This window comes from Leptodactylus fuscus, chromosome 6 (assembly GCF_031893055.1).
Source record: "Leptodactylus fuscus isolate aLepFus1 chromosome 6, aLepFus1.hap2, whole genome shotgun sequence".
Taxonomy (NCBI): Eukaryota; Metazoa; Chordata; class Amphibia; order Anura; family Leptodactylidae; genus Leptodactylus; species Leptodactylus fuscus.
The window spans coordinates 47,502,825-47,530,067 of record NC_134270.1 but is presented as its reverse complement, the minus strand read 5'-3'; the positions used below and the strand labels follow the sequence as shown (position 1 = coordinate 47,530,067).

Here is a 27,243-nt window from a genome sequence, read left to right as displayed (position 1 = left end):
ATACCAGCGGCTTCCTCAGTGGTGACTGCCTAGTTTGGAGGTGCTGCAGTGATGACCCCAGGGAGCAGATACACAACACACAATCTACGTGGTGCACTCTCTGAGACACAGACAGCAGCAATCGTTTTGGTATTTAAAGGGCGTGGCAATAGGCAGTGGGCGTGTCCCAAATTTCAGATTGACAGACTGCTCGCCACTGAAGTTAGGTGTGAATGGGCGTGATCAGTGCGGTGGGCGTGATTACTATTACTGTATGGGCGGGGCTAAGCATCCCCAAAAGAATGCAGAGTGGGTGTGCGCAGGTAGTGGGCGTGGCTGTGGAGGAGGCCCCTGCAGCTGGCAGCTTGCTGAGCCCAGTAGTCGCAGGCAGTCATGGCGCCCTCCTTGCTCCTCTCTGGGGGTCTCTTCCTACTGATGGTCGCCCAGCTTCTGGCTGCCGGTATGGAGCCCTATGACTTCCTCTACAACAATGGCGTGCAGGCTTATTACCGGGAGGACTGGCAGTCCGTCATCCTCTCTATGGAGAAGGCGCTGCGCAACCGGGAGCTCCTGCGACGTACTCGCATCACTTGTCGCATGCAGTGCGCTGAAGTAAGCGACTTCTCCTCTCAGCCCCCGGGCTGGGGACCGGTGCAGGACCTGAGCTTCTTCCAGAAGGTGCTGGAGAGGGCGGACTGTGTGAAGAAGTGCGAGAAGGAGAACTTGGGAGCCTCGGCCGATTACTTTGTGTCTAGTGAGGAGCTGGAGCTGGAGTTCAGCAAGAGAACCCCCTACAACTACCTGCAAGTCGCCTACTTCAAGGTATAAGACTCCCATCAGGCAGCTGAGTCCTCCCATTAGGTGTAGTAGTATATGAAGTGCAAGTCCCACAACTCCTAATAACACATGATGGGCACCACAAGTCCCAGCAGGCACTAGCAAGGATACATGATGATCTGGATCTAGTAGTGCCAGGTGCAGTCTATAACCCCCATCAACCCTGCCTGTGCATCATCTTCCCAGTGCACTCACCCTGACTCTGTATATATTATACATGTAGTACTACAAGTCCCAGCAGGCACTAGCAAGGATACATGACAATCCAGGTCTAGTAGTGCCAGCCGCAATGTATAACCTCCACCATCAGTGCACTCACCCTGACACAATCTACATGATACATGTAGTACTACAAGCCCCAGCAGGCACTAGCAACGACACATGATGATCTGGGTCTAGTAGTGCCAGGTGCAGTCTATAACTCCCATCATACCTGCCTGTACATCATCTTCCCAGTGCACTCACTAACCCAGACACTATATATACATTATATGTGTAGTACAACATGTCCCAGTAGACCTCTAGCTGGTTCTGGTAGTTCTACTGTTACATCTAGGCCTGCAGCAGTAGAAATAGTAGCACCAGCAGCTCCAGTCTTGCAGATCTCCTGTGTGGTAGTGCATGCCCTTTAATCTCAGCGATGTGCCAGCTGATTTGCTGCAGTGCCAGTCTGTGTTGCAGGGCACATACTGCAGACAGGACTACACGGGAAGCTGCTGTGACTCTGACACATGGCACAGACTCTGGAATATTGAAGTTTCCTCTGCATCTTGAGAAACTTCCCTCCCCCATTCAAAGCACTGCCACGTATTGAGGTGGGGAAAGCCTCCATCGTCCGCCTGTGTGCAGCCCACACTTTAGGAGGAATGTCAGGAGCACTCCAGGCTCCTCAGCAGTGTTGCTCCTCACCCAGCTCGCCCACAACCCTCATGTCCCCTGTAGTCCTGGGCTATTAGTCCTGTGTGCGGCAGTGCAGAGCTGCCAAGTATACAAAGTGTCGTCATATACTTCCAGAGCCTTTACTACTGCTCCCTGTTATCAGCCGCCCCATAGTGGCAAGAATCTGATTGTAGTATACTGTAACCCATTAAGGACACAACCAATATTGCTTTTTCGTTTTTAATTTTTTTCATCCCACCTTCCATAAGGCTTTTTTTTTTATTCTTCAGTCAAAATAGCCATATGAGGGTTTGTTTTGGGGCCAAGTTGTATATTTTATAAATTTTGTCTTATGAAACAGTAAAAGAATATATTTGTGGGGTGGAATGTGAAAAAAACGCAATTACAAAATCTTTTCATTTCACTGTGTGTACTGTACGGTATAAATGACATGTCAGTGTTCCTCTGGGGGTCAGTACAATACCGTATTTCTATTGTTTATTTGATATTTTACTACTTTATGCAAAATAAGAAAACTTTGTTTTTTGTCACCCATAACTTAAAGGGGTTGTGCAGGACTTAGAAAATATGGCCACTTTCTTCTTCTTTTTAGGAAGTGGCTTCAACATCCATTGGTCACATGGCAGTGCCACATCTCCGTCTCATTAAAATGAATGGGACTGAGCTGCAGCATAGATGTATGACCAATGGACATGATGTCACGTCAGGAGCAGCCATGTTTTTGGAGTCCTCCACAACCCCTTAACCTGCCATGACAACCAATCCAAATGCATCACAAGGTGGGAAAAGGGCGATTGGGCGACATAACAAGCCCTCTAACCTCTCAGGTGCTGCGGTTGCTGTTGAACACAGCATCTCAGAGGTTAAACTTGCGAGAATGTGTCATGTCCGATCATGGAAGCTGCAGGCAGATGTTAGTATGTCATGTATGTCATGGACTTATCTACTCAACCTGCGTGGCATTGTCACTGAATAATTCTGCCATACATATACAAAGTAATGTATTAAGGGTTAATGGGATTTCTGACAGTCCCAAAAACTCCATTATACGGCACATATGTCCGGTTCTCAAAGCCTCCATCAACGTTTCACAAGCCATGGAAATAAGGTCGTCCTCAATCATGCTTGGGCGTCCTCTTGGACTACCGGGCAACTTTGGTCACAGAACAAGTCGTATACATGCTGCACATTCATGTCTGGAAAACAGACGTATAAGGTCATTTTTAATTCACGTAAAAACAGACCATCTGGGTGATGACCATTAAAAATAGACCCAGTGGGGCAAATGCATCAATCCCTCCATGCCAGAAAACTTTCTTGCGTCAAACGTGTGCTTCATGTTCCAATCTAGTTCTCCCCCGCCACCATGCGTCAGTCTTAATACGCCCAGTGTGACCATCAAGAAAGACAAATATAGGGCATACCTGTTTTATATGGAAACACTTACAAAATAATGGAACATATGATAGCTGTTCATAAAATAGGTTTGACATGACTGGTTTTCACAGTTGGTAAAAATCTGTAGCGCATATCGACTCCCTGCAGATTGAAGATCCGTATCATGGGTTGAATTACACCCCGGTTCAGCATGGTTGAGGTTTGGATTTACAATGGAGTTTCCACATGCAAAAACAGAATAAAAATAATGCAGTGTATTTGCCTCGTGCAGAAAGTATCCCCATAGACCTGTCACAAGTCAGTCATGCTAGATTCACACTAGTGTTTGGGCCCGGATGGGAACCCAGAAGACGGAGACCCTGTCCACTTAAAAAGTGCTTGCATGTGGAAACCCACAGATGCCATAGACTATAATAGGGTTCATCCGGTTTTATACTGAAACCAGTGGAGAGAAAAGCCCTTCTTGCAGGACTTTTCTCTCCACCTATTTTAAGTGGATTTTGTCGCACAAGTGTGAATTCAGCCTTATAGACACACGTGACCTGCTTTGAAGTCTATGAAGAAAAACTCACCTGTGACCAACAAAAGTCACCAGCTGTCACCTGCTGAAAAAATGACCTGTGACCAACATTTTAGCCTGTTGGAATTTTTTGCAATTGTTGCAGGTATGGATTATTATGTAATGTGTTGTTACAAGAAGACCCTCAGTATCATTACCTGCACTGTCTAAGGCCCAGTTCACATCTGCGTTTGGGCCATTCCATTCCATTTCCCTATCCACACGAAATATGCGGAGAGAAAAGCCCTGTAAGCAGCACTATTCTTTCTGCATGTTTTTGGTCAGAAACCGAGTGGAAACCACACAGACCCTATTACAATCTATGGGGTCCACAGGTTTCCTTAGGTAACCGCTTTTTTATGTAGATAGGTTTCTGTTCAGGGAATCCCCAAGCAGACTCCAAGAATGGAAACCTGAACACAGATGTGATCCAGGCCTAAGGCATCCTGTAGGTAAACATTACTGTTTGATGTCCTTTCCTTCACCATTTGTTCACACTGCCATGTTAGTGCCATCATAGCACTACTAGTAGTCTGGCTGGAGAAGTGTATCTATCTATCTATCTATCTATCTATCTCCTATCTATCTATCTATCTATCTATCTATCTATCTATCTATCTATCTCCTATCTATCTATTTATCTCCTATCTATCTATCTATCTATCTATCTGTCTGTCTGTCTGTCTGTCTGTCTGTCTATCTATCTATCTAACTATTACCTACTGTATTAGGGTGCATTCACACGGAGTAAATGCGGTGCGCAATACGCTGCATTTACGGGACGTTTGCACCGCGTTTTTGACGGTGCATGTTTGCGGTCGCGTTAACGCGACGTTAACTCGACCGCAAACATGCACCGTCAAAAACGTGGCGCAAACGTCCCGTTATCGCGGCGCATTGTGCGCCGCGTTTACTCTGTGTGAATGCACCCTAACATTGACATTTTGTTCCTTTGCCCACACTCACAGCTATTCTTACTTTTCTTGCTTTTTCAGATCCACAAACTGGATAAAGCCGTAGCAGCCGCTCATACTTTTTACGTGGGGAACCCCGACCACTTGGAGATGCGGCAGAACTTGGAGTATTACAAGATGATGGCTGGCGTGTCTGATTCAGACTTCAGAGATTTGGAAGCCAAGCCCCATATGGTGAGTGTCGGAGCCTGTACATCTGTACATCTCGGTGGAATGTGGAGGTGGGATTACTAATGTTTGCACCTCAGTAAGCACCTCGGTTTGGTTGGTCGTTCTGTACCCCGGCCGAATAGAACATAAAAACAGTTTGTTTCCGTGTCACTTGCTGCATTATATATCTGATCTCTGAAGACACGCTCTGTAGTCAGTGACCCTATCTCCTGTATAGAGTAGTCGCTGTAATCCTCTGGTTTACAGACCCTTCGCCTATAGTATTCAGGAATTGTTCTATAAGCAGTTTTCTGATATAATCATATAGGGATTGCTTTCTTGAAAACTTCCTATAACTTGTAGCACTTTTTACAATAGCCTGTCATTTGTAGATAGACCCATGATGGGCTCATTCAGTGTACAACAACCTACCTGTGAGCAGTCTGTTTGCAGAGTACAGGTTGCCATAAATGGTGCCATCCTGATGAAGAATTTTAATGCCTTTTGATAGCTGTCAGACAAGGGCCAGTTCAGCCAAAAGCTGTTTCCCCCATTAAGCCGCCTTTACACTACATATCCATTTTGTGGACTATAAAAAAAAGTACATTATACAACCTAGTTTATGACTGCATTTTCAATGTAACAGGTTCCCTTAAAAAGTGGGTGTAAGGAAGGTGTGTAAAATGCTTCAAGGGCTTGTCTTGTTATAACAAATGATTCCCTATCCACTGGGTAACTAATAACTTGCCAACTTGGCAAGGAACTCATTGGTCAGACTCCTGATAGCTTATAATTTATTATTACCAGAATTACACTAAATTGTAAAAAAAAAAAATGCCACCTGCACGATTTTGATACACTGCTGCAATTTGCAACATTTTTGCTGTTTTGTGAATTTGTGCATCTTATAACAATACAACATAGACCTTATTAGAGATATATAAAAAGCTTCAGCTGGTGGTCAGTGACTACGGGCTCTATGACCCTGGAGGATGATAGGGGCAGTAGTAGTTGTTGACTCTTTTGGCAGTACATGTAGAGATTTCTTATCTGGATTCTTACAAAAAAAAATCCTAAATGTTCCCTGAGGCTTTTCCTGTGTAACCGTCTGCTCTGTTCGGCCTGTCCTGTCCTGCAGCCCCTTCAAGGGTTTGTTCATTTGTCATTACACATCAGATCTCCCTTCCACTCTCAGTCCTGCTTTATCATATAAAGTGTTTCCTATACGGCTTGTATATAATAGAGTAGGAAATCAAATGATTCATCAAATCCTCACATAAGTTTAATATACTGTATTGTCACTTTTATATTGGGACATGTCATCAATGCACTGTGTAGAGTGTCATAGACCATACAGTGGGGCAAAAAAGTATTTAGTCAGTCAGCAATAGTGCAAGTTCCACCTCTTAAAAAGATGAGAGGCGTCTGTAATTTACATCATAGGTAGACCTCAACTATGAGAGACAAAATGAGAAAACAAATCCAGAAAATCACGTTGTCTGATTTTGTAAGAATTTATTTGCAAATTATGGTGGAAAATAAGTATTTGGTCACCTACAAACAATCAAGATTTCTGGCTCTCACAGACCTGTAACTTCTTCTTTAAGAGTCTCCTCTTTTCTCCACTCATTACCTGTAGTAATGGCACCTGTTTAAACTTGTTATCAGTATAAAAAGACACCTGTGCACACCCTCAAACAGTCAGACTCCAAACTCTACTATGGTAAAGACCAAAGAGCTGTCAAAGGACACCAGAAACAAAATTGTAGCCCTGCACCAGGCTGGGAAGACTGAATCTGCAATAGGCAACCAGTTTGGATTGAAGAAATCAACTGTGGGAGCAATAATTAGAAAATGGAAGACATACAAGACCACTGATAATTTCCCTCGATCTGGGGCTCCACGCAAAATCTCACCCCGTGGGGTCAAAATGATCACAAGAACGGTGAGCAAAAATCCCAGAACCACGCGGGGGGACCTAGTGAATGAACTGCAGAGAGCTGGGACCAATGTTACAAAGCCTACCATCAGTAACACACTACGCCGCCAGGGACTCAGATCCTGCAGTGCCAGACGTGTCCCACTGCTTAAGCCAGTACATGTCCGGGCCTGTCTGAAGTTTGCTAGAGAGCATTTGGATGATCCAGAAGAGTATTGGGAGAATGTCCTATTGTCTGATGAAACCAAACTGGAACTCTTTGGTAGAAACACAACTTTTTGTGTTTGGAGGAAAAAGAATACTGAGTTGCATCCATCAAACACCATACCTACTGTAAAGCATGGGGGTGGAAACATCATGCTTTGGGGCTGTTTCTCTGCAAAGGGGCCAGGACGACTGATCCGGGTACATGAAAGAATGAATGGGGCCATGTATCGTGAGATTTTGAGTGCAAACCTCCTTCCATCAGCAAGGGCATTGAAGATGAAACGTGGCTGGGTCTTTCAACATGACCATGATCCAAAGCACACCGCCAGGGCAACGAAGGAGTGGCTTTGTAAGAAGCATTTCAAGGTCCTGGAGTGGCCTAGCCAGTCTCCAGATCTCAACCCTATAGAAAACCTTTGGAGGGAGTTGAAAGTCCGTGTTGCCAAGCGACAGCCCCAAAACATCACTGCTCTAGAGGAGATCTGCATGGAGGAATGGGCCAACATACCAACAACAGTGTGTGCCAACCTTGTGAAGACTTACAGAAAACATTTGACCTCTGTCATTGCCAACAAAGGATATATAACAAAGTATTGAGATGAAATTTTGTTACTGACCAAATACTTATTTTCCACCATAATTTGCAAATAAATTCTTACAAAATCAGACAATGTGATTTTCTGGATTTGTTTTCTCATTTTGTCTATCATAGTTGAGGTCTACCTATGATGTAAATTACAGACGCCGCTCATCTTTTTAAGTGGTGGAACTTGCACTATTGGTGACTGACTAAATACTTTTTTTCCCCACTGTATATGATCTATGAGAAAGTATCCTGCTTTGTGCTGATGAGGGGAAATAATCCCAAAATAGCCATTTTCTATTCCTTTTAAAAGAGATGTTCTGGTTTGGCTGTAATCAATTTTACAGGTGTATAATGGTGGTAAAATAATAAAAATCACTGTGTTATTTGGACCTAAAAAAAAGTACAGTATAAGGCCTGGTTCACATCTGCATTCAGTATTCCGTTCAGGGAGTCCACTTGGGGACCCCCGAATGGAATATTGAAAACATTCAAAAAGCGGTGTGCAGTGAAAGCACACGGACCCCATACACTACAATGGGGTCCATGTGTTTTCCGCGTGGTGTCTGCATGAATCATGCGGACAGGAAAGTAGTTCTTGCAGTACTTTTTTCTCCGCAGGACTCATGCGGAAGACACACGGACCCCATTATAGTCTATGGGGTCCATGCGCTTTCATTGCTTTTTGAATGCATTCAGTATTTTGTTCGGGGGATCCCCAAGCAGACACCCTGAACGGAATATGGAACGCAGATGTGAACCGGGCCTAACTCAGTCACCACACTGTCAAGGGCAAAGAATCAGTCCATGGAGTAGGGAACAACCTGCATAAATCTTACTATATATGGCAAAGCAAGTTCTGATCCTGAAGCGCGTCACTTTAGAATACATTTCAGTGGTCCCTTCCAGTGTGTCAGCAAGACAAAAGACCAGGTTGAATTTCTCATTTTTTTGTGAGTCATCAGAGACCATAAAATAGTTGTTAGAGTTTTTAACACAACTTAGGTCTCTTTGCAAAAAAATAGAAAGCAAAGCTGTGACTCTGATTGAAAACTACCTGTCCTATAAGTCATTGTCCGACCCTGTAATAGACCTTGCAACATGACTAGTGTATAAGCCAAACCAGACACTCCTCTGCAGACAGCTGTTTCGGGGTGCTTTCCCCTCAATGGTGCAGAGCAGTATATTGACTGGTGACAGACAAGCACCGAGTACATTACCCCGTCATTTACACCAGATTTATGGCATAAATTATGGCATATCTGCATGCCTCTGCCATGTGCCCTTTTCGGGAAAGCGATGAGGACAGTGCAGAAATTTAAAAGTCACAATTTTTTGTGCAAAAACACCAATTTGTGCTAAAAATTGTGACTTTTTATGTCTTGTTTATTGTAGTCAAGTGGCAAAGCTTATTATGTAATATGGCAATTTTCTCAAGAAACAGTGCTACATCTGACTAAAGCTTGTGACTGGCATTACAGCTAGGCTTCATTGAAATGACTGGGCCTACACTACAATAGTGCTCACAAGCTATGGACAGGGATGGAGAAACAGTCTTATTTTTCTAACACTGAACATGAAAGCAGCCATTTTTCTGATCTTGTAAAATCCTCTTACACATTGTTTTTGTAACCTTATTACAATCTTCTGTTTTCTGTGCAGCAAGAGTTTCGTCTGGGCGTGAACCTTTACGCGGATGAGGAGTTTGGCGCTTCCATTGCCTATTTTGAGAAAGCCTTAAAGGAATATTTCATTGCAGACCTTGAATGCCGCAGTCTTTGTGAAGGACCGTATGATTATGATGGCTACAATTACATGGATTACAATGCAGATTTATTTCAGAGTATTACAGGTGAATGGGCTATAATCCAGTTTTCCTAATCCAGATTGGCTAATCTCCTCAGCTATATGCTGATACATCCCAGATCTCATATCACCACATAACTGGGCATATTTACTGCTGAAAAGTCTAGGAAAATGAAATGTCTCCATAAGCTGTAATGTTGCCAAATGTATTATCACTCAGCTGTCCTAAATTCAGTTCTTATTATAAAAATCATTAAGGCCGGGGCCCCATTGCAGTTTTGGAAATCGCAGCATGTCACTTATACCTATGGAAACGCTGGCGGTTTCCTTATAGGTATGATTGAACAGAAACTCCACAGAGGAAACCTGTGCGGATTTTCTGTGGAAAACGCTGCAGGAAAAACGTGATGTGTTCCCGCCACAGAGTTTCCCACTGCGCTTTTTTTTTTTTTTTTAATTCAAAAGTTTATTGAGCAAAACATCCAAAAACAAAGACAGCTGAATTGACATTACAGCAAAAGGTCAAAATTAATTAACCCATCTGTCATAAAGCAAAACAACTTAACATGACTGATCAAACAATGTGAAGATCATAAGAAAATAGGCATGTATAACACTATCTTTATGTATTGGGGTGTAGGGGTAGGAAAGGTGAAATCAAGGGAGGAAGAAAGGGAGAAACATACAAGCAGAAAAAAGGCGGGGGGGAACCAAGACGCTAAGGTAGGGGAAAGGGGTGAAGCACAGGTATGAGAGAAGAAAGGCAGAAAAAGAACCAGAGAATGAGAAAGACGCTAAGAGAAAGAAGAAGCAGTGTGAAAGTCTAAGAGGAAAAAGAAAAGTATTAAAGTCACACGTCACCAATGGAGCCATTCCACTAAGCAAACTAAGAATTCCTAAGAAAATCACGAAGTAGCCATGGTGACCACACACGGCGGTAGGCATCTGTAGACCTAAGGGAACAAGCAAGAAGCTCCTCGAAGCGTGCAATCTGGGAGACTTTCTCTTCCCAAACTGTAGGAGGGGGAGTAACTTTTTGTAGCCAGAAAAGCGGTATAACCATCCTTGCGGCAGAAAGAAGAAGATTGACTAATTTATCTTTCTTGGGCTTGTATCCCAGTGAAGGCATGTTCAGGAAGATCATTTGAGGAACAATAGTAAAAGATGCGCTGTAGATAATCCTAATCGTAGATTGAACATGTTCCCAGAATGGTCTGATTAGGGGACAATTCCACCAAATGTGCATATAGCTGCCCTGCCCCGTGGAACATCTCCAACAGTTAGCCGAAGTTGTCAATCGTCTATTAAAGAGCTATTCCGGGGTGCGATACCACCTTGAAATCAATTTATACTGGTTCTCCTGAATGCGTACACACTGCGATATGCCATGAGAATTAGTTAAAATAAAGTCTACATCTTCCGTCGATAATTTTATACCCAATTCCAATTCCCATGAGGATAAGTAAGCGGGTTTATAATGAGTTGGTGGAGAAACATGTGAATGCAGCATGTGCGATATCTTTCTGAGCATCTTTGTGGGGGATGACAAGAGTTTTTCAAATGGCGTAAGGTCAGAGCGTATGTGAAACTTTTCAGTGAATTTTTTGAAGACAAAAAGCATATGTCGTTTGTGTAGAAAGGAAAGGGACAGGTCGGGAAATTTCTGAAGAATGTCATCTAAGGCAATTAAAGTTCCCTCTCGAGAAACATCCCTTATTGTGAGACAATTAAGCGCGTCCCATATGGGTCTGTATGCATCAGCAGCAATTCCCATCAAATCCGGGACTAAGCCCAGAGGTAGCAAAGGAGACAGAGTTGGAGCCAATCGATCCTGTAAGAGTGACCATATGGATGGGGCACCATCAAGTAATTGGTCAGATAAAGACCGTCCTAAAGGAGCCTTTCTAGTCAACCACAATGTACGCAAATATGAGGAGCCGTACATCGTAGCTAAAAGTTGTGAGGGCACTAAGGAGTGTACTGGAGCCGTCAATTCGGACCACCAGCTCAGTAATGAGGATTTATAATAGTTATATAAATTTGGCAGACCCACCCCTCCCTCCGACTTCCGACGGGACAGTAGTGACCAGGCTAACCTAGCGGTTTTATTGCGCCAAATGAATTTGGAGAAGATCGATTTCAGAGAATTAAAAAAAGCTTTAGGGACTAGTACAGGTAGCATTGCTAATTTATATAAGATCTTTGGAAGTATATATGTCTGTATAATACTTTTGCGCCCAAACCAAGAGACCGGGAGTGTAGCATAAGACAATAATAGGCGCTTTAAATCATCTAGCAAGGGGGGGAAGTTACGAGCATATAGAGATGATGGATCAGATGTTAACCTAATTCCCAGGTATTTAATCTCCGAATCCGCCCAAGAGAAAGGGGGTACGGATTCTGAGTTTATTGACCATAGATTTGGAAAGAGCGATATTCAAAACCTCTGACTTTGTGAGGTTGGATTTGTAGCCAGAGATCTTACCGAAGTCAGACAATCTATCTACCAGAGCGGGTAAGCCGTCCTCCGGATTGGAAATCAAGAACAATAGATCATCTGCAAACGTAGTAGCTTGTAGTTCCCCATGTCCAGTAGTCACACCTCTAATTCTAGAATCTTGGCGTATCGCCTGAAGGAGAGTCTCAATAAACAAAATAAACAGGGTGGGGGACAGGGGGCATCCCTGACGTGTACCATTTGCTATTTGGAATCTGTCTGAAAGTATACCATTTACTCGAAGGCGAGCTGACGGATGATCGTAGAGTGAGAATATGGCAGTAATAAATCTTTCGGGGAACCCGAACTTGGTAAGGGTTGATCTCAAAAAGGACCACTTCACCCTGTCAAATGCCTTCTCAGCGTCTACGCTGAGAAGGATCAAGGGCTGTCTAGAGGAACGAGCAACATGAACAGCCGGTAGCAATTTCATCATGTTATGCCGGCCCTCCCTTCCCAATACAAAACCGGCCTGTTCCTCACAAACCAGGTTGGGGATAAAAGGCTGTAACCGACGAACACTGCGCTTTTTTGTTACTGTATTTCACAGATAGCACACTGACCCATTCTTTTCTATGGGTCCATACACACGACCGTGATTTTCACGGTACTGTGTGCAGGCCGACAGTCCATGCCGCATCTGATAGAACAGGTTGTATTCCATGGCTCCTATACATTTAATGAAAGGAGCCATGGAAGCACGGCCCGTGCACGGGCGCCACACGGGGAACATCCCAGTGTGCAGCCCGTGCTTTTAATTCATGGCAGGCTGGTTGCAGCATGGTTATCTGCAACCGGCTTTAAGGATGAGGCCCCACTTTGCAGAAGCGTAGCTTTTTTCTGTTTCATATTTTGCTGAGCTGAAGCCAGTAGTGGAGTGAGCATAAGAGAGAAGTATAAGAGTTTCCGATATATTTCCCAGTCCTTCTGTAGCCTTTGGCTTAAAAGACCGCAGCAAAATCGGCCACAAAAAAAATGCAATTCCGCAATGTGGGGCTTCAGCCTAAAGAGATTTTGCAGAACTTAAAGAGGACCTTTCACGTCCTCTTATTTGTTCGGTCTCCTGTACTACTGAATTCAGCTCACTTTCGGCTTTCCCAGTATGCATCATGGTGCTGGGAAATCTCCAGCACCGGGGGCTTACCGAGAAAGCCAACAGTGCGCTGAATTCAGAACACTGTCGGCTTTCTAGGAGTCTATAATACTACACATCTATGATATTGTGAAAGGTCCTCTTTAAATATTGATCTGTCCTTAGCAATATTAGATTGGTGCAGGTCTGACACCAGGTACCCCAGTCGTTCATTCAGCATATTGTACAAAGCTGTGGTCACCGAAAGTACAAACTAGGTTGTTGATAAATAATCCCCAGAGAACTCTATAAAGCATCTAATTTCACAGTATTTTTCTCTATAACATATAGCACCGCACAGTTGCCCATTATCGCTATACTATTAACCTATTGCATTAGAACAGTAAAAAACTAAAATCTTTTCTAATTGAGAATAGCATGAAGTGCTATGTGATTGTGTGATGTTGTCGCCTCTTACCATAGTGCCTTGTGTCTCCTAGACCATTATGTACAGGTGATGAGCTGCAGGCAAAGCTGTGTCTCTGAACTGGCCACACAACCTGGCAAACACAAGCCTGTAGAGGACTTCCTGGCGTCACATTTCAATTACCTGCAGTTTGCATATTACAGCAGTAAGTCACATTATTATTGGTATGTTATCGAGCATTTCCATAGCTAGTACTGCCCCCTAGGTCCAAGGATAAAAAGGATTTTAGGTTAACCTTAAAGGGGTGGTCTGGTATAAAGTCATATTTATAAACTAGGCTAAACACCCTCCCCCTTCTAACTTCCTCACTCTACTAAAAATGTATATTGAACTATATCAATGGGGCGGTCATGCAACCACCCCAGGCACGTTTTCAGATTTTCCAGATAGGGAACGTCACTAATACTAACCCCACCCCCACCCCATCATACTTACCTATCTACCTGTCTGGATCTTCTAGGTACGGAACATCACTTACTTTCTGAAGGGCCGGTTCCTCCTCTTCTTGATTTCTGCTGGCCTCCAACATCTGCGCAATAGAGCTGGAGTGACGGCCACTCTGGCTTTATTGTGCAGGCAACGGCAAGAGATGGAGGAGCCGGCTACGCAGAAAGACATGATCTCCCATGCCCAGAAGATCCACACAGGAAGACAGGTGAGTATGATGGGTTAAGCTTAGTTAGTTAGAAAGAGCTAGTAGTGGACAGGTTAGCTAGGGAAACAGGTAGGGGGTGTGAGGAGAGAGGGAGGGAGTGAGAGTGGGAGGTAGTGTGAGTGAAGAGCAATGCATCATGGTAGTTGTAGTATAAATAATAAAAAAAAAAAATTGCCTGGAAAACCCCTTTAATACCTGAGCTAACCTTACCATGTTGCATAACCGTCATTGCAAAAAGTAAACACCTTCATGTTGCAAGTTGTCGCAACACAAATAATCCAATAATCCCAAATTGCCGTTTTAACAATTTGAGAATCACAATGTAACAGCGTTTAATGCCAATACTATGATTCTTGTGTCACTGTGTAGCCCAAGGCTCAGAATTACTAATAGACAATGTAAATTTAGATTAGACAGTCTGAAAATGCTCCAGATTAATAACAGTGACTGATTCTGGATGATAAATCTGCTTTTGGACTGTCTATTCTAAATTTGTACTATCCCATGAGTTGGCTTAGTTTGGGCTAGAATTTTTCACCAAAAGTTTGGCACATTTTGTGTTATTTAAGCCACACCCATTTTCTGCCAAGCCACACCCACATATCTAGTAAGTTAGGAACATTTTAGCCCAAATGAGACGTGCTGATATGTGGCACATTTACACCAGAGTCCAGCCGTAACCACATTAGTAAGTTTGCTATGTTCAGTTTGGTCTGTGGTCTACATTCTTCTGCACCTCCATGTACATATAAAAAGGTAGAATGGTGCATGCCTTTTCGGAAGGTGGTTGAAATGACACTCCATGGCCAAATGCTGAAGGTCTTTATCCAGATGCGGGTTGGACTCTATTGTGACTCTGTGTATTGGATTGTTACCCCCTTTACCATGACACCTCTGCTATTTTCCAGCTGAGAACTACACAAAAGCGATTGAATGTACCAAAACCTACCTACTATTCCACCCTAAGGATGAGGTCATGAACCAGAATTTAGCCTATTATGCCGCTGTCCTGGGGGAGTCGAGCGCCGCTCTAATTCAGCCAAGAGAGGTGAGTGTGGAAGAAACTGGGTACAGTTTAAAGTGAATGTATCGCCAATTTCTATTACGATAATAAATCAGATAGTGAAATATATTACTATATTTTTCGGATTATAAGACACACTGGACTATAAGACTCACGTAGGTTTTAGAGGAAGAAAACAGGGAAAAAAAATTTGAAGCAAAAAAATGGAAAAATATTTAATATTTGGGAGTTGTAGTTTTGCAACAGCTGCAAACCGGCATTGACAGGTGACCCTGCAGCTGTATAGGGATGCATAGGGCGCTTTTTTTGCAGGGTCAGGTGCACTTTTTAGTTATACAATTTTGGGGAATGTGTATTGCTGTGATCACCTTTTATTTAATTCAGAGGCGAAGCAGTAAAAAAAAAACGCTTGCTTGGCACTTTTGATTTTGATGTTCACCGTATAGGAAAAATATTTTATAAGTAGCCCGGGCATTTTCGGACACAGGAATACCTAATGTGACCGGCCCCAGGGGCTATTTTTACACTTTGGGAATGGGGGGGGGGGGGTCTTTGAGGTAGTAATGCCCAAGATCAAAGTGGACTCTGATCACGGGCATTAGCTCTGGGCCTCCAATGTACATTACAGCGGAGACCCAGTTGCTATAGCGACTGCTCTGCAGCAGAGTGGCCGCCATCATCTTTACGCACTCGGCATCTGCTGTAATAACACAACGTCTTATAGTCTGAAACATACAGTACTTTTTTCTAATCTGTTTTTATTCATTTATTTTTTTTTATTCTTTCTTCTGTACATGATTATGGAAGCAAGTGAATCCCTCAGTGGGCCCCTTTCTCAGAGAGTCTAATGGGCCCCTAGACCCCAATCCCTGCAAGAGTACACTCATTGCACTACGTACAGATATGCAGCATACATCATCTCACACAGCCTATGCTACCATATATCAAACTGGGTAGAATATGTAAGAAATTATTCAGTTTATTATACAGTACTAACCTCTGCCCGCGACTTCGTCTGCGTGTTGTTGGCATTGATAATCTGCCTATATTCAGCAAATTGCTGCCGTCGTTGGTTTGCCTGCTCCGGCGTTTCGGCAGCTGTTAAGCTGGTTTGCCGCTGAACTCATTCCTCGCGCTGTGCCTGTGATTGTTCCGGCATCTCAGCAGCTCATTGGGACGCCATATAATAAGCGTGTTGTTGGCGTTGATAATCTTCCTGCTCCGGCGTTTCGGCAGCTGCTAAAAGTAGCCTACGTTTTTTTCAAGGTTACAATATATCTATGTGCCACATTTTATTCAAATCCGTTCAGCTGTTTTTGTATGATTGACTCACAAACATCCAAGCACACAAACATCCAAACACAAAAACTTAGTAGGATATAGATGTATTGGATGGCGGAGGTAATATCTAAGCATAGAAGCAGGTTGACCAGCATTGTCCCTCCTTGGACCCATCTCTTTTCTGTCTCTGCGGGGTCCCCATCACTGATCTTACTAACAGAGCTCAGAGTGTCCTAGTCCAAAGCAAGATACAGAGAGGGCTACAAGACAGAAATAGTCCAATGTGGTCACTAGGTAGCAGGGTATTACTGAAAAATAATATGCGTCAGTGCAATTTTAGGAATTTGTGAATGGGAGGCAAGCAATAAATGTATTTTGAAGTATAGTGGGTCCATAGAAGGAATTGCACTAGTGCGCCTTAGACACCTCAGTCCAACACTGGCTGTGACGTCATCTAATGACAGTTATGGGTGCTTGTTAAGCATTCTGTACCGCCTGTATATACAGTATGTCCTGTACCGCCTGTATATATACTATATACGTCCGGGCAGTCCACTCTTCCCCCTGCAAGGAAGTAACCTTGAAGAAGCAAGGAACCAGCTGTTACTACAGCCAGAGCTCCTATAGGGAAGGCTTATTACCGTCCCTGCCTTCCCAATTGCTGTCTACACAACACTACACAATGAGTGCTATACAGCTATGGGAGCTGCCATATGACATGACTTCTGGGGCTGGGAACTGCTGGAGTACAGCATGGGAGGCTGCATTCCTCCTGGCAATGGATCAGCACACAAAAAAAAAAAAAAGAAAAATGCTCCCCTACCACCACTACTACACCCATGTCACAGGTTCTCACCCTGCCCCCGGTGACACAACAGTCTCCTGCTTCCTGCTCCATTCTCTGTGTATCAGCTCCTGAGAATAGCAGATCAATGTTTGTGACAGATGTCAAGACCGACTTAGATCTGATATTAGTGACCTATAATTAGGAGAGCTTCTCAATATTTTTATCCTGGAAAATCCTGTTAATGATATTTATTCCACCGGTTTCTATACAATATAACTTAGACGATCCTCCTTCCTCTTTTAGGATGTCCTGAATTACATTAAGAGAAGTCTACTGGAGAAGGAGTTGCTCTTTTTCGCTTATGATGTCTTTGGAATAGCCTTTGTGGACCCCGTAAGTAACTTTGAAGATTGGCTTTTTCAATGAGCCATTTTCTGAATTGCCCAAATGCATTATGGAATTATTTTTGCATTAGAGTAATGAAAGATGGCTTCTGATTGGACATTTTGGGCAACAAGGCCACCTTCACGGCTTGGCATATATGATATGACTTTGAGTTTCTTGGTGTAACCCATAATGAGTCCTGAGAATATAAAGTAATATTATGTTTGCTCTTCGCAGGACACATGGACGCCTGAGAATGTCATACCTAAAAGACTAAGAGAAAAGCAAAAGTAAGATCATGAACATTAACTGGTTTCCACTCTAAACAGGGGTTCACATACTATAGAGGGCGGCAGTGTGGGTGTCATAAGAGAGAGTGCACTTTTTTTAGAGACTGTTCTGAAGGCAAAAAGTACACACAAAAAAAATTGACATCTATTTTTGCTGTGGAGCCACCAGTAGAAATCTGAAGCTGGGCCTTGGGTATCTGCAACGGTTTCGGCCTTCTGCAAATCTGCTTGTGAATACCCAATTTCAGCTCTGTTGCCAATGCTAAAATAGGGACAAGTGAGGGCAGGAAGCTTCTGTATTTTAGTGGTTGGCTTGTTTAAGGAATTTTCCATGCAGCTTCTGTGGAGAAATCATCATGAAAAAAACTCCATGTGATCTTAACCCTATGTTAGTCTTTTCCACTTACTATTGAGTCTGGAGCGTCTTAATAATTTTGGTGCATCTCATGCCAGTGGAGGAATTTATTACTGTAGTAGGAAACACCAATGTTAATAAATTCCCTTTTTGCATTTTTAGTTTTTCTTGAAGTGTTTTTTAACAAACTTTGTATAATTTGATGTTCTAAGCAAATTGTAACGTATGTTAGAGAAAAAAGCTTCTTCCCTTATCAGTCTGTTACACTGTTCCCCCTTTGTCTGCTAAACTGACTTTCCATCGGAAAATCCCTACTATATACGTCTCCAGAGAGACTACGGGTCAATTGACCCGGATGTAGCAGTATATGGAGGTCAGCTGGGGAGGGGAAGCAGCAGCGATACATGTTTGTTATGATATTGGAGCTGTCAGTACTTCCCTATATATGTCCTTCTTGGTCCTTGGGCTGGTTCTCATTAACAGAGAGAGAGTTATGGAGCAGAATCTCCTCTACTTACTGTGTGCAGTGTATGGCAGCTAGTCTCCACCCAGCAGCTCAGAGAAATACTGAAAACTACAGAGCCTGCAGAGGGAAAAGTCAGTTCTAAAAATCATATAATTCCAAGCAAAAAATAGTATAATTCCCCTTATACACACACTGTACTGCAACAATTGTATTTGGATGTTTCTTCGGTGTATTTATTAGTGGAAAGTTGGGTGACAACCAATAGATGTCAGATCTTCTTAGTGATGCAGTGGTATGGCAGTGGGGTGCATTGATGTATAACTGGGCAGATTAGCATTTGGGACTATGAATAAGGCAGTGTCGATAGCCTTATAGAAACCATATTGGTTGTCAACCAACTTTCCACAGTCAAATGCAATTGAGAAATAGCTGAATTTTTACTGATGTTAAAGAAGTTTTTTTTGCTGAATAGGCTTTATATCAAATCGGGGGGAAATGTAGGTGATAAATGTATGTATCTCTGCGAGCACTACTGATGAGAAACCCACTGATATCTAATACAAAGATCTTGTATTCCTGTTCTTGGGTCTTGAAAGGAGCAGTGGTCTGTGGGAATGAGAGATAGTGGGCTATGAACCTCCATCAGTTCCATTGAGATTGAAAGGGGTGACAGTAAGCAGGCATGACCAACGTGCCATTCAAACTCCTTCTCATGGCATGATGGGGGGTTCGTGGAGGTCCCAGTGGTGGGCACTGTAGTGAACATACATTAATCGTTTATCACCTACCATTCTTCTTTTAGAGTGGAGCGAGAAACTGCAGCCAGGATATCTGAGGAGATTGGTAACTTGATGAAAGAAATTGAGAATCTGGTGGAAGAGAAGACTAAAGAGACATTTGACTTATCAAGAAGTGTACGAGAAGGTAAGACACCTAGAATGTCTCCCCAGATCACCAATCCCAGATCACCAATACCTGGCAAAACTGCAATTTATTGCTGCAATTTTTGAAACTTGCTGCAAAAGCTACAACCATGACAGGCTATGCCCACACAGAGCAGACAGTGGATGACCGTAAACCAGGCCGACATATTGTTGTGTAGCCATTACCAGTCAATTTGAGAATGGCAGTAAAATGGCGTGCCTTTGTGCCCACCACGTGGCTGCTCCATGTGGCCGTGCCCTGACATTCACCACTTCAGCTCTGTGTCAGGGCCATCCATGACCTCGATTCTCGATCTGCAGGCGGCCCAGTTTTATTTGATGAAGTCAGCGTAGTGATGAACTCAAAGACCCTCAATGGATCACAGCGAGTAGTGACTGATGGAGTCATCTCTGAAGACGAATGTCGGGAACTGTTACGTCTTACTAATGTGAGTGCTATATTGCATTGCAAAGTACCAAGAATGAACCTTGTAAAGTATAGAAAGTAAAACTCATCTATACCTGTCTTATGTCATAGGCTGCAGCCTCGGCAGGTGATGGATATAGGGGCACTATTTCACCTCATACCCCGAATGAGAAGTTTACTGGAGTGACTGTATATAAAGCCTTGAAGGTAAAGCATGCATTAAGTGCTTTCTACCTGTAAGACAGTTGCCCCTGGTGGTAGCCACGGGGTATTTGCTACTCCTGCCTTTTGCCATACAAGGCGAGGCAACTTTACTGTTGTTCATATGAACTATTTTATTGCTGTAGAGAGTCTACGTCGATGATTGTTTTCTTAATTTATTGCATATGTAAATTGCTTTTAGCTGGGACAAGAAGGAAAAGTCCCACTGAGGAGCGCTTACCTCTACTACAACGTCACCGAAAAAGTAAGGCGTGTGGTAGAGTCCTATTTCCGTCTGGATTCACCCTTGTACTTTTCGTTCTCTCACCTGGTTTGCCGTACCGCCATTGAAGGTAAGGTCACTTTATGGGTGATTGTATGAATGATAATGATGCATTCAAGTACATATGTAATATTCTTGAGCCTCTTGTGTTATTGTCAGTGCCGCACCTCCCATGAGGCGACCTGAAGCGACTGCTTCAGGCAGCGCTATGCCAGGGCAACGGGGAGGGCGGCATTTTTGTCCTGGACTGGCTTAGGGTCACCGTCACTGAGCGGTGGATTGGGGAGGCCGCTGAAGCAGCGCTGCTCCAGCGGCCGCCCCTCACACTGAGGCAGAGAGCAGGTCCTCTCCCTGCCTGCTCTCTGCCTGCTAAAGACAATCGCTCCGCTCGGCCCCACCCCCTCCACTCGGCCCGCCCCCTCCGCTCCACCCCGCTTCAGGCGGCACAAAGCCATGGTTCACCCCTGGTTATTGTACCTGGAATATAACATTTACACTAGGCTCACACTTGTGCAGTTGTTTCATTCTTTTGGTCCATCGGAGGATCAAAGAATGGGAAAATCATTCTATAATGGACACAAATGGAGCCTATTTATTAAATTTCATCTGGGATTTTGGACGGATCTGCACCAGAGATTCTGAACAGAGACTGACACAGATGTGAACCCAGCCATAACTGGAGTAGCCTGTAGAACCTCGCTAAAATGTAAAGACAGATTTGTCTAATGGCAAACACTAAAGGATCCCAAGGTACCCCATTGACTATGATGGCTCCTTTTGGTATCCGCTATGTTCTGTTGTCATTTCACCAGACAAAAAATTGTGAGCAGGATTTTTTAGTCCATGATTTTGGACGGACTCTATGATGGTGGCTTCGGACCGAGCCTCCAATGCAGACGTGAGCCTTACAGACTTCTCCATATGAGTTGCATAATAGATATAAAAAAACAGTGTTTGCATGCTCTATTAAGAATGATCTAGTAAAGAGTTATAACATATCCTTGCAGAACATGGTTCCAACCGCTGTGCAAAGTATATACAGCAATGTGCCTGTCCACCTAAGGAGCTAAGTGCTGGAGGACACACATGCTCAGTCACATCTCTACATAGAGATCCTTTCTTTCTGCAGCCAATAGAAATCTCTTTCAGCTAGGACCAGAGCAGAAAAGTAATCTCTAATCAATATACATTACATTTCTAGAAAAACAAGCTGATCGGAGCGATTTGAGCCACCCAGTACACGCCGATAACTGCATTCTGAATGCAGAAGCATTAATGTGTATAAAAGAAAACCCTGCATATACATTCCGTGATTACAGGTAAATCTCATTCCAGTTTTATTCATTTCCTGCTTTCCCAGTTTATTTAGGGCTAACGTATTCCAAATGGTCACCATTTAGTTTATTTCCAGTTGCAAATTGGGCTTACAATCTAATGTCCTTGGACAGAGTAGGGCAGTCTACCCATCAGTGTGCTTTCTGTTTGTGGGGTGGAGTGAAATAAGGATATCTTTAGGAAAACCATCGCCCATCTGGGGAACGTGTAAACTCCATTCAGATGAAGCCAGGACCCCTAGTGCTGCAGGGCAACAGTGCTAACCACCAAGTCACTTGGGATGTATCAGGTCACTGGTATCTATATCTTCTTCTATTGTGTATGTTTCATGGTCAAAACGATTTGTCAGCTAACAATTGCTTAGCGGACTGCTATCTCTTCTGATCCCCGATACATATGCACACCCTGTGCTATTGAACGGTGCATATGTAATGAATAGGACCGAGAAGGGTCAGGCATTTGAAATCCAAGCTGGATTCTTATCTTCTCTGGCATTTGCTGTCCAGGAAAGGTAGGAGGTTCCCATACACATTACAGGGTCAGTGAGTTCAGTCGAGGATCATATAATGGTGTGGCCAGCTTTGGTTAAGGCCTCTTGCAGGCGACTGTGGATGAGATCAGTGTGCTATCCGTGTTTTTCCCCAGGTAGCTTGCTGACCCATTCATTTCCCACATGGACACGACCATGTTTTCCACTGATCAGTGTGCGGGGCTGAGAGTCCGAGCTGCAAAATATAGAGCAGATCCTATTCTGTTCAGTGGTTGCAGAACGGACTTGCCCATAGAAGCCTATGGGAGACTAAAAACCTAGGGCGACACACTGATGTCCTTAGTGTGCCATCAGTGTGCTGTCTGTTTTTACGAGTTTACGTTTGGGTTTTACGTTCGGAGGGTCCACTTGGGGATCCCCCTGAATGGAAACCTAATCCGCTTAAAAAATCTGTTACCCATGGACCCCAAAGACTATAATGGAGTTTGCCGGGTGTCTGTCCGAAAAGGGCGAAAAATGTGGAGAGAATAGCGCTGCTTGCCGTGCTTTTCTCTCCATGTTTTTTTTAAACGGGTTCGGGGAGGGAAACCCCAAACGAGATTCAAGCACTGGTGTGAACCCAACCTTAATCATCTTTACCCCTGTTTGTGAATACTGGAATTTTTCAGACCTTTCATGCTTGTCTTGGCTTTTTGGCCTGTATACTAGTAGCTGCATGTCTGTGGAGAGATAATAAAAAGCAGATCAAAGGTATATATTGTATTTTACAGACAGTGTAAAGATGTTCCTAGGGTTAAATTGACATGTAGAGACAAACTTCAGCTGACATGTGGCCTACACTATTAACAAATGCAGCAGTCATACCGAGCAGATAACAGGGGGCCAAGAACAGTACCGCCATACACCGGCCACTGAATGAGCCAGAAGATGTCAATCACAGCTGAAGGGGCGGCATTGGGTGGCAATTGAGTCTGAGAACTGAAACACTGGCTGATTTTTTTCTGCAATCCCCTAGTGGTTTTGGGCCACCAAAGTATGTTTCTTCTCTTATTGGTTAGGTAGTCATCTTCTCTATGACAGATGCCCTATAAATTTATTAGCCCCACCTATTATTAACACCTACTAGCAGCTTTGTAGGTGTAGGGTCGAGGAAGGGGCAGCATTGTCTGCGCTTTTGGCTCATAACATAACTGTGATGAGAACCTTTCTACTTCTAGCTGAAGCAACTAAGTGACAGCTGCCATTTTAACAACTAGAGAGCTGTCATTTTGTCACAGAGTCCCTCTGGCTTTATAGAAATGCATAGCCTCTGCTCTCTCCTCCAATTTTCTTTCGCTTGGGCTCTTAAAAATTAGTGAGGACATTGTGGCGTGGAATTGTATGTGGTGTTTTTGGGGTAGTTAATAGTAAATTAGATGAAGTATTGACCCTCTCTCTGATTTATTATTTTTTTCAGTGCCATATTGTACTTAAATGGAGACTTTGAAGGAGGACATTTTTACTTCACAGAATTGGATGCAAAAACGATCACTGTAAGTACTTGTGTGCTGCGTAGGTGATGGTACACTCAGGGACCTTTCATTTTAGGATACAAATATACAGGGAGACCTTTGTCACTCTCCCTTTTCTTCTCTATCCGGCCCAGTCCACCATGAAGGCTTCTTCCTTCCATGACTCATCCCTGCACACAAACTACGTTATACTGCTAGCCCCAATGCCCCTATTATGGCCACCCATGTGCCCTACAAAGTATCCTCATAATTACCCTACATTAATAATACCCACTTTGTATCCCCTTTCAAAGTTGCAATGTGGATGGATGTATATACAAGGTTGTAACTAATACTACTGTTACCCTGCTTTCTATAGGCTGAGGTAAAGCCACAGTGTGGATGGATGTATATACAAGGTTGTAACTAATACTACTGTTACCCTGCTTTCTATAGGCTGAGGTAAAGCCGCAGTGTGGATGGATGTATATACAAGGTTGTAACTAATACTACTGTTACCCTGCTTTCTATAGGCTGAGGTAAAGCCGCAGTGCTGCAGGATGTATATACAAGGTTGTAACTAATACTACTGTTACCCTGCTTTCTATAGGCTGAGGTAAAGCCGCAGTGTGGATGGATGTATATACAAGGTTGTAACTAATACTACTGTTACCCTGCTTTCTATAGGCTGAGGTAAAGCCGCAGTGTGGATGGATGTATATACAAGGTTGTAACTAATACTACTGTTACCCTGCTTTCTGTAGGCTGAGGTAAAGCCGCAGTGCTGCAGGATGTATATACAAGGTTGTAACTAATACTACTGTTACCCTGCTTTCTATAGGCTGAGGTAAAGCCGCAGTGTGGATGGATGTATATACAAGGTTGTAACTAATACTACTGTTACCCTGCTTTCTATAGGCTGAGGTAAAGCCACAGTGTGGACGGATGTATATACAAGGTTGTAACTAATACTACTGTTACCCTGCTTTCTATAGGCTGAGGTAAAGCCGCAGTGTGGATGGATGTATATACAAGGTTGTAACTAATACTACTGTTACCCTGCTTTCTGTAGGCTGAGGTAAAGCCACAGTGTGGACGGATGTATATACAAGGTTGTAACTAATACTACTGTTACCCTGCTTTCTATAGGCTGAGGTAAAGCCGCAGTGCTGCAGGATGTATATACAAGGTTGTAACTAATACTACTGTTACCCTGCTTTCTGTAGGCTGAGGTAAAGCCGCAGTGTGGATGGATGTATATACAAGGTTGTAACTAATACTACTGTTACCCTGCTTTTTATAGGCTGAGGTAAAGCCGCAGTGTGGATGGATGTATATACAAGGTTGTAACTAATACTACTGTTACCCTGCTTTCTGTAGGCTGAGGTAAAGCCGCAGTGCTGCAGGATGTATATACAAGGTTGTAACTAATACTACTGTTACCCTGCTTTCTGTAGGCTGAGGTAAAGCCGCAGTGCTGCAGGATGTATATACAAGGTTGTAACTAATACTACTGTTACCCTGCTTTTTATAGGCTGAGGTAAAGCCGCAGTGTGGACGGATGGTGGGATTCTCATCAGGTGCTGAAAATCCTCATGGCGTGAAAGCTGTAACTAAAGGCCAGAGATGTGCGGTGGCGCTGTGGTTTACCCTGGATCCCAGGCACAACGAGAGAGTAAGTAACATGGATCTCTATATGATCTAGTGCTTCTTGTAAAGTCTCCTTGGGAGACATGCATCTTGGAGATACGTTTGAAGGATTCTAGTAATAGATTCTCTGATTTTCATCTCTGTACGTCTTTGTACGTCTTTGTTCTATGAGAGCCACTACATACTGTAAGGCCTATTTGAAGAATTCACAGGACAGTATCTCCCCCCACTCTCCTTTCTTACTGCCTGGTAATTGTAGTGACCTTCTGGTTTGGTTCTTTATAGGAGCGAGTTCAAGCAGACGACTTGATCAAGATGCTCTTCAGTCCAGAAGAAACAAATATATTCCCCAGCAGTGAATCAGAGAAGAAAACCGACACAGGAGCTTCAGAAAAGCCAAGCGCTGACATCCCACCAGAACCTGCCAAAGGCCCAGATGCTGACGCCCCTAGAGAAGGCGTACTCGGCCCCCCTTTAGACTCAAAAACGGAATTATAACACTAATTCAGACCTTGTCCTTCGGACTGCTGCCTTACACAATCTGTGAATCAGGGACATACATTTCCACAGAGCCAGCGGAACCACAACCTGCGGCCATTAAGGTTTCCGTAGAGAATTTTCCATGATGTTTTTGTTTTATTCTTTTTTTTTCTTTTTCTTATTTTTAATGACGTTGTTTTTAGCTGTTGTCGAGGTACAGAACATGCCCACGTATCAGAATGAACATCTCCAAAATTGACGTTGTTTGAAGAGAAGCAAATTATTTTTATGTGTTTTTTGTCCCTTTTTTTTTTTTTTTTTTTTTTTTTTTTTTTTTTTTTACACAAAATATTTCAGTTGTCAAAAAAAAAAAAAGAAACAATACCGGTGCTAATTATTATTACATTATGACTGTGCAATATTCATTCTGGGAGACAAATCTAGGACTTGGCTGATTTGTTGGAGGATTAAGATTTAGGTTGGATTCATTCGGGCTTATATTAGACTCTGGGACTTGATGTTATCAGAGGAAGAGAAGACGACGTGAGGTTGGATGGACTGATCACAATGGACAGAGTGGATGGATTAATTGGATGGACTGATCACAACATGCCTCCCCTCCCCCATGTCCATGTGAGAGGTGAAAGCTGTAAGCTATTGAATGGTTCTCATGAGAAATGCAGCTTTTTGTGCATTGACTTAGAGCTTATTCACATGGCAGGTTTTTGTTTTTTTATCATCCTTGGTGTCTCCACAAACCAGGGACCTTGGTTCATGTCTGTGTGTGTGTTCAGTGTTAATAATATGTCCAAAATTGTTATTGTGTGTGGCTCCACACTAGATTTAGGCAGCACACAAACCCACTGCCAGTGGGTCCAAGTGTTGTCGAAATCCAGTCCGTGTAGACAGAAAGTGGACCTTATACAGTGCTTGCATTGACTTCCTATGTGCAAAAGCTGGGTAGTTTGTATATTTCTGATGAAATACATTTTGCACTTTACAGTCTCATCTAAAAGGGATTGTCCAGTCTTAAAATCTGCTACTGTCTTGTATGCTTTGTATTTCAGTTCCTTGCCACTTTCTTGTAGCAATACTACCAAACCCTCAGCCATAAGAAGTATGTACAAAGTTTCAGACTGAATGCTAAAGGGGTTCTTCAGGGAGTCCTTGCTTCCCCTGGGATTTTTAGGCAATGAACCAGCACCTGGCCCCCAAGTCCAGGCCCTCCTCTTCCATGATCACCATTACCCGTGCTATGGGGGCTGTTTTTACTATTATTAAGATGTATTCAGCCAGCCCCCATAGTACAGGTGACTAGGCCTCAGTCATGTGAC

General features: G+C 43.4%; 1 protein-coding gene across 1 annotated transcript; it reads left to right on the top strand.

Annotated features, from left to right (window-relative positions):
- The first annotated feature begins 366 nt into the window (after positions 1-366).
- P3H1 (prolyl 3-hydroxylase 1) lies at positions 367-26,144 on the top strand. The gene is made up of 15 exons (XM_075279890.1): positions 367-801; positions 4,669-4,821; positions 9,189-9,378; positions 13,402-13,533; positions 14,952-15,091; positions 17,439-17,528; positions 17,757-17,809; positions 19,433-19,554; positions 19,875-20,002; positions 20,092-20,187; positions 20,384-20,534; positions 21,666-21,783; positions 23,746-23,821; positions 25,314-25,454; positions 25,715-26,144. Exons 1-15 carry the CDS (start codon positions 373-375, stop codon positions 25,925-25,927), a joined length of 2,232 nt encoding a protein of 743 aa, XP_075135991.1. The 5' UTR covers positions 367-372; the 3' UTR covers positions 25,928-26,144.
- The last annotated feature ends 1,099 nt before the right edge of the window (positions 26,145-27,243 follow it).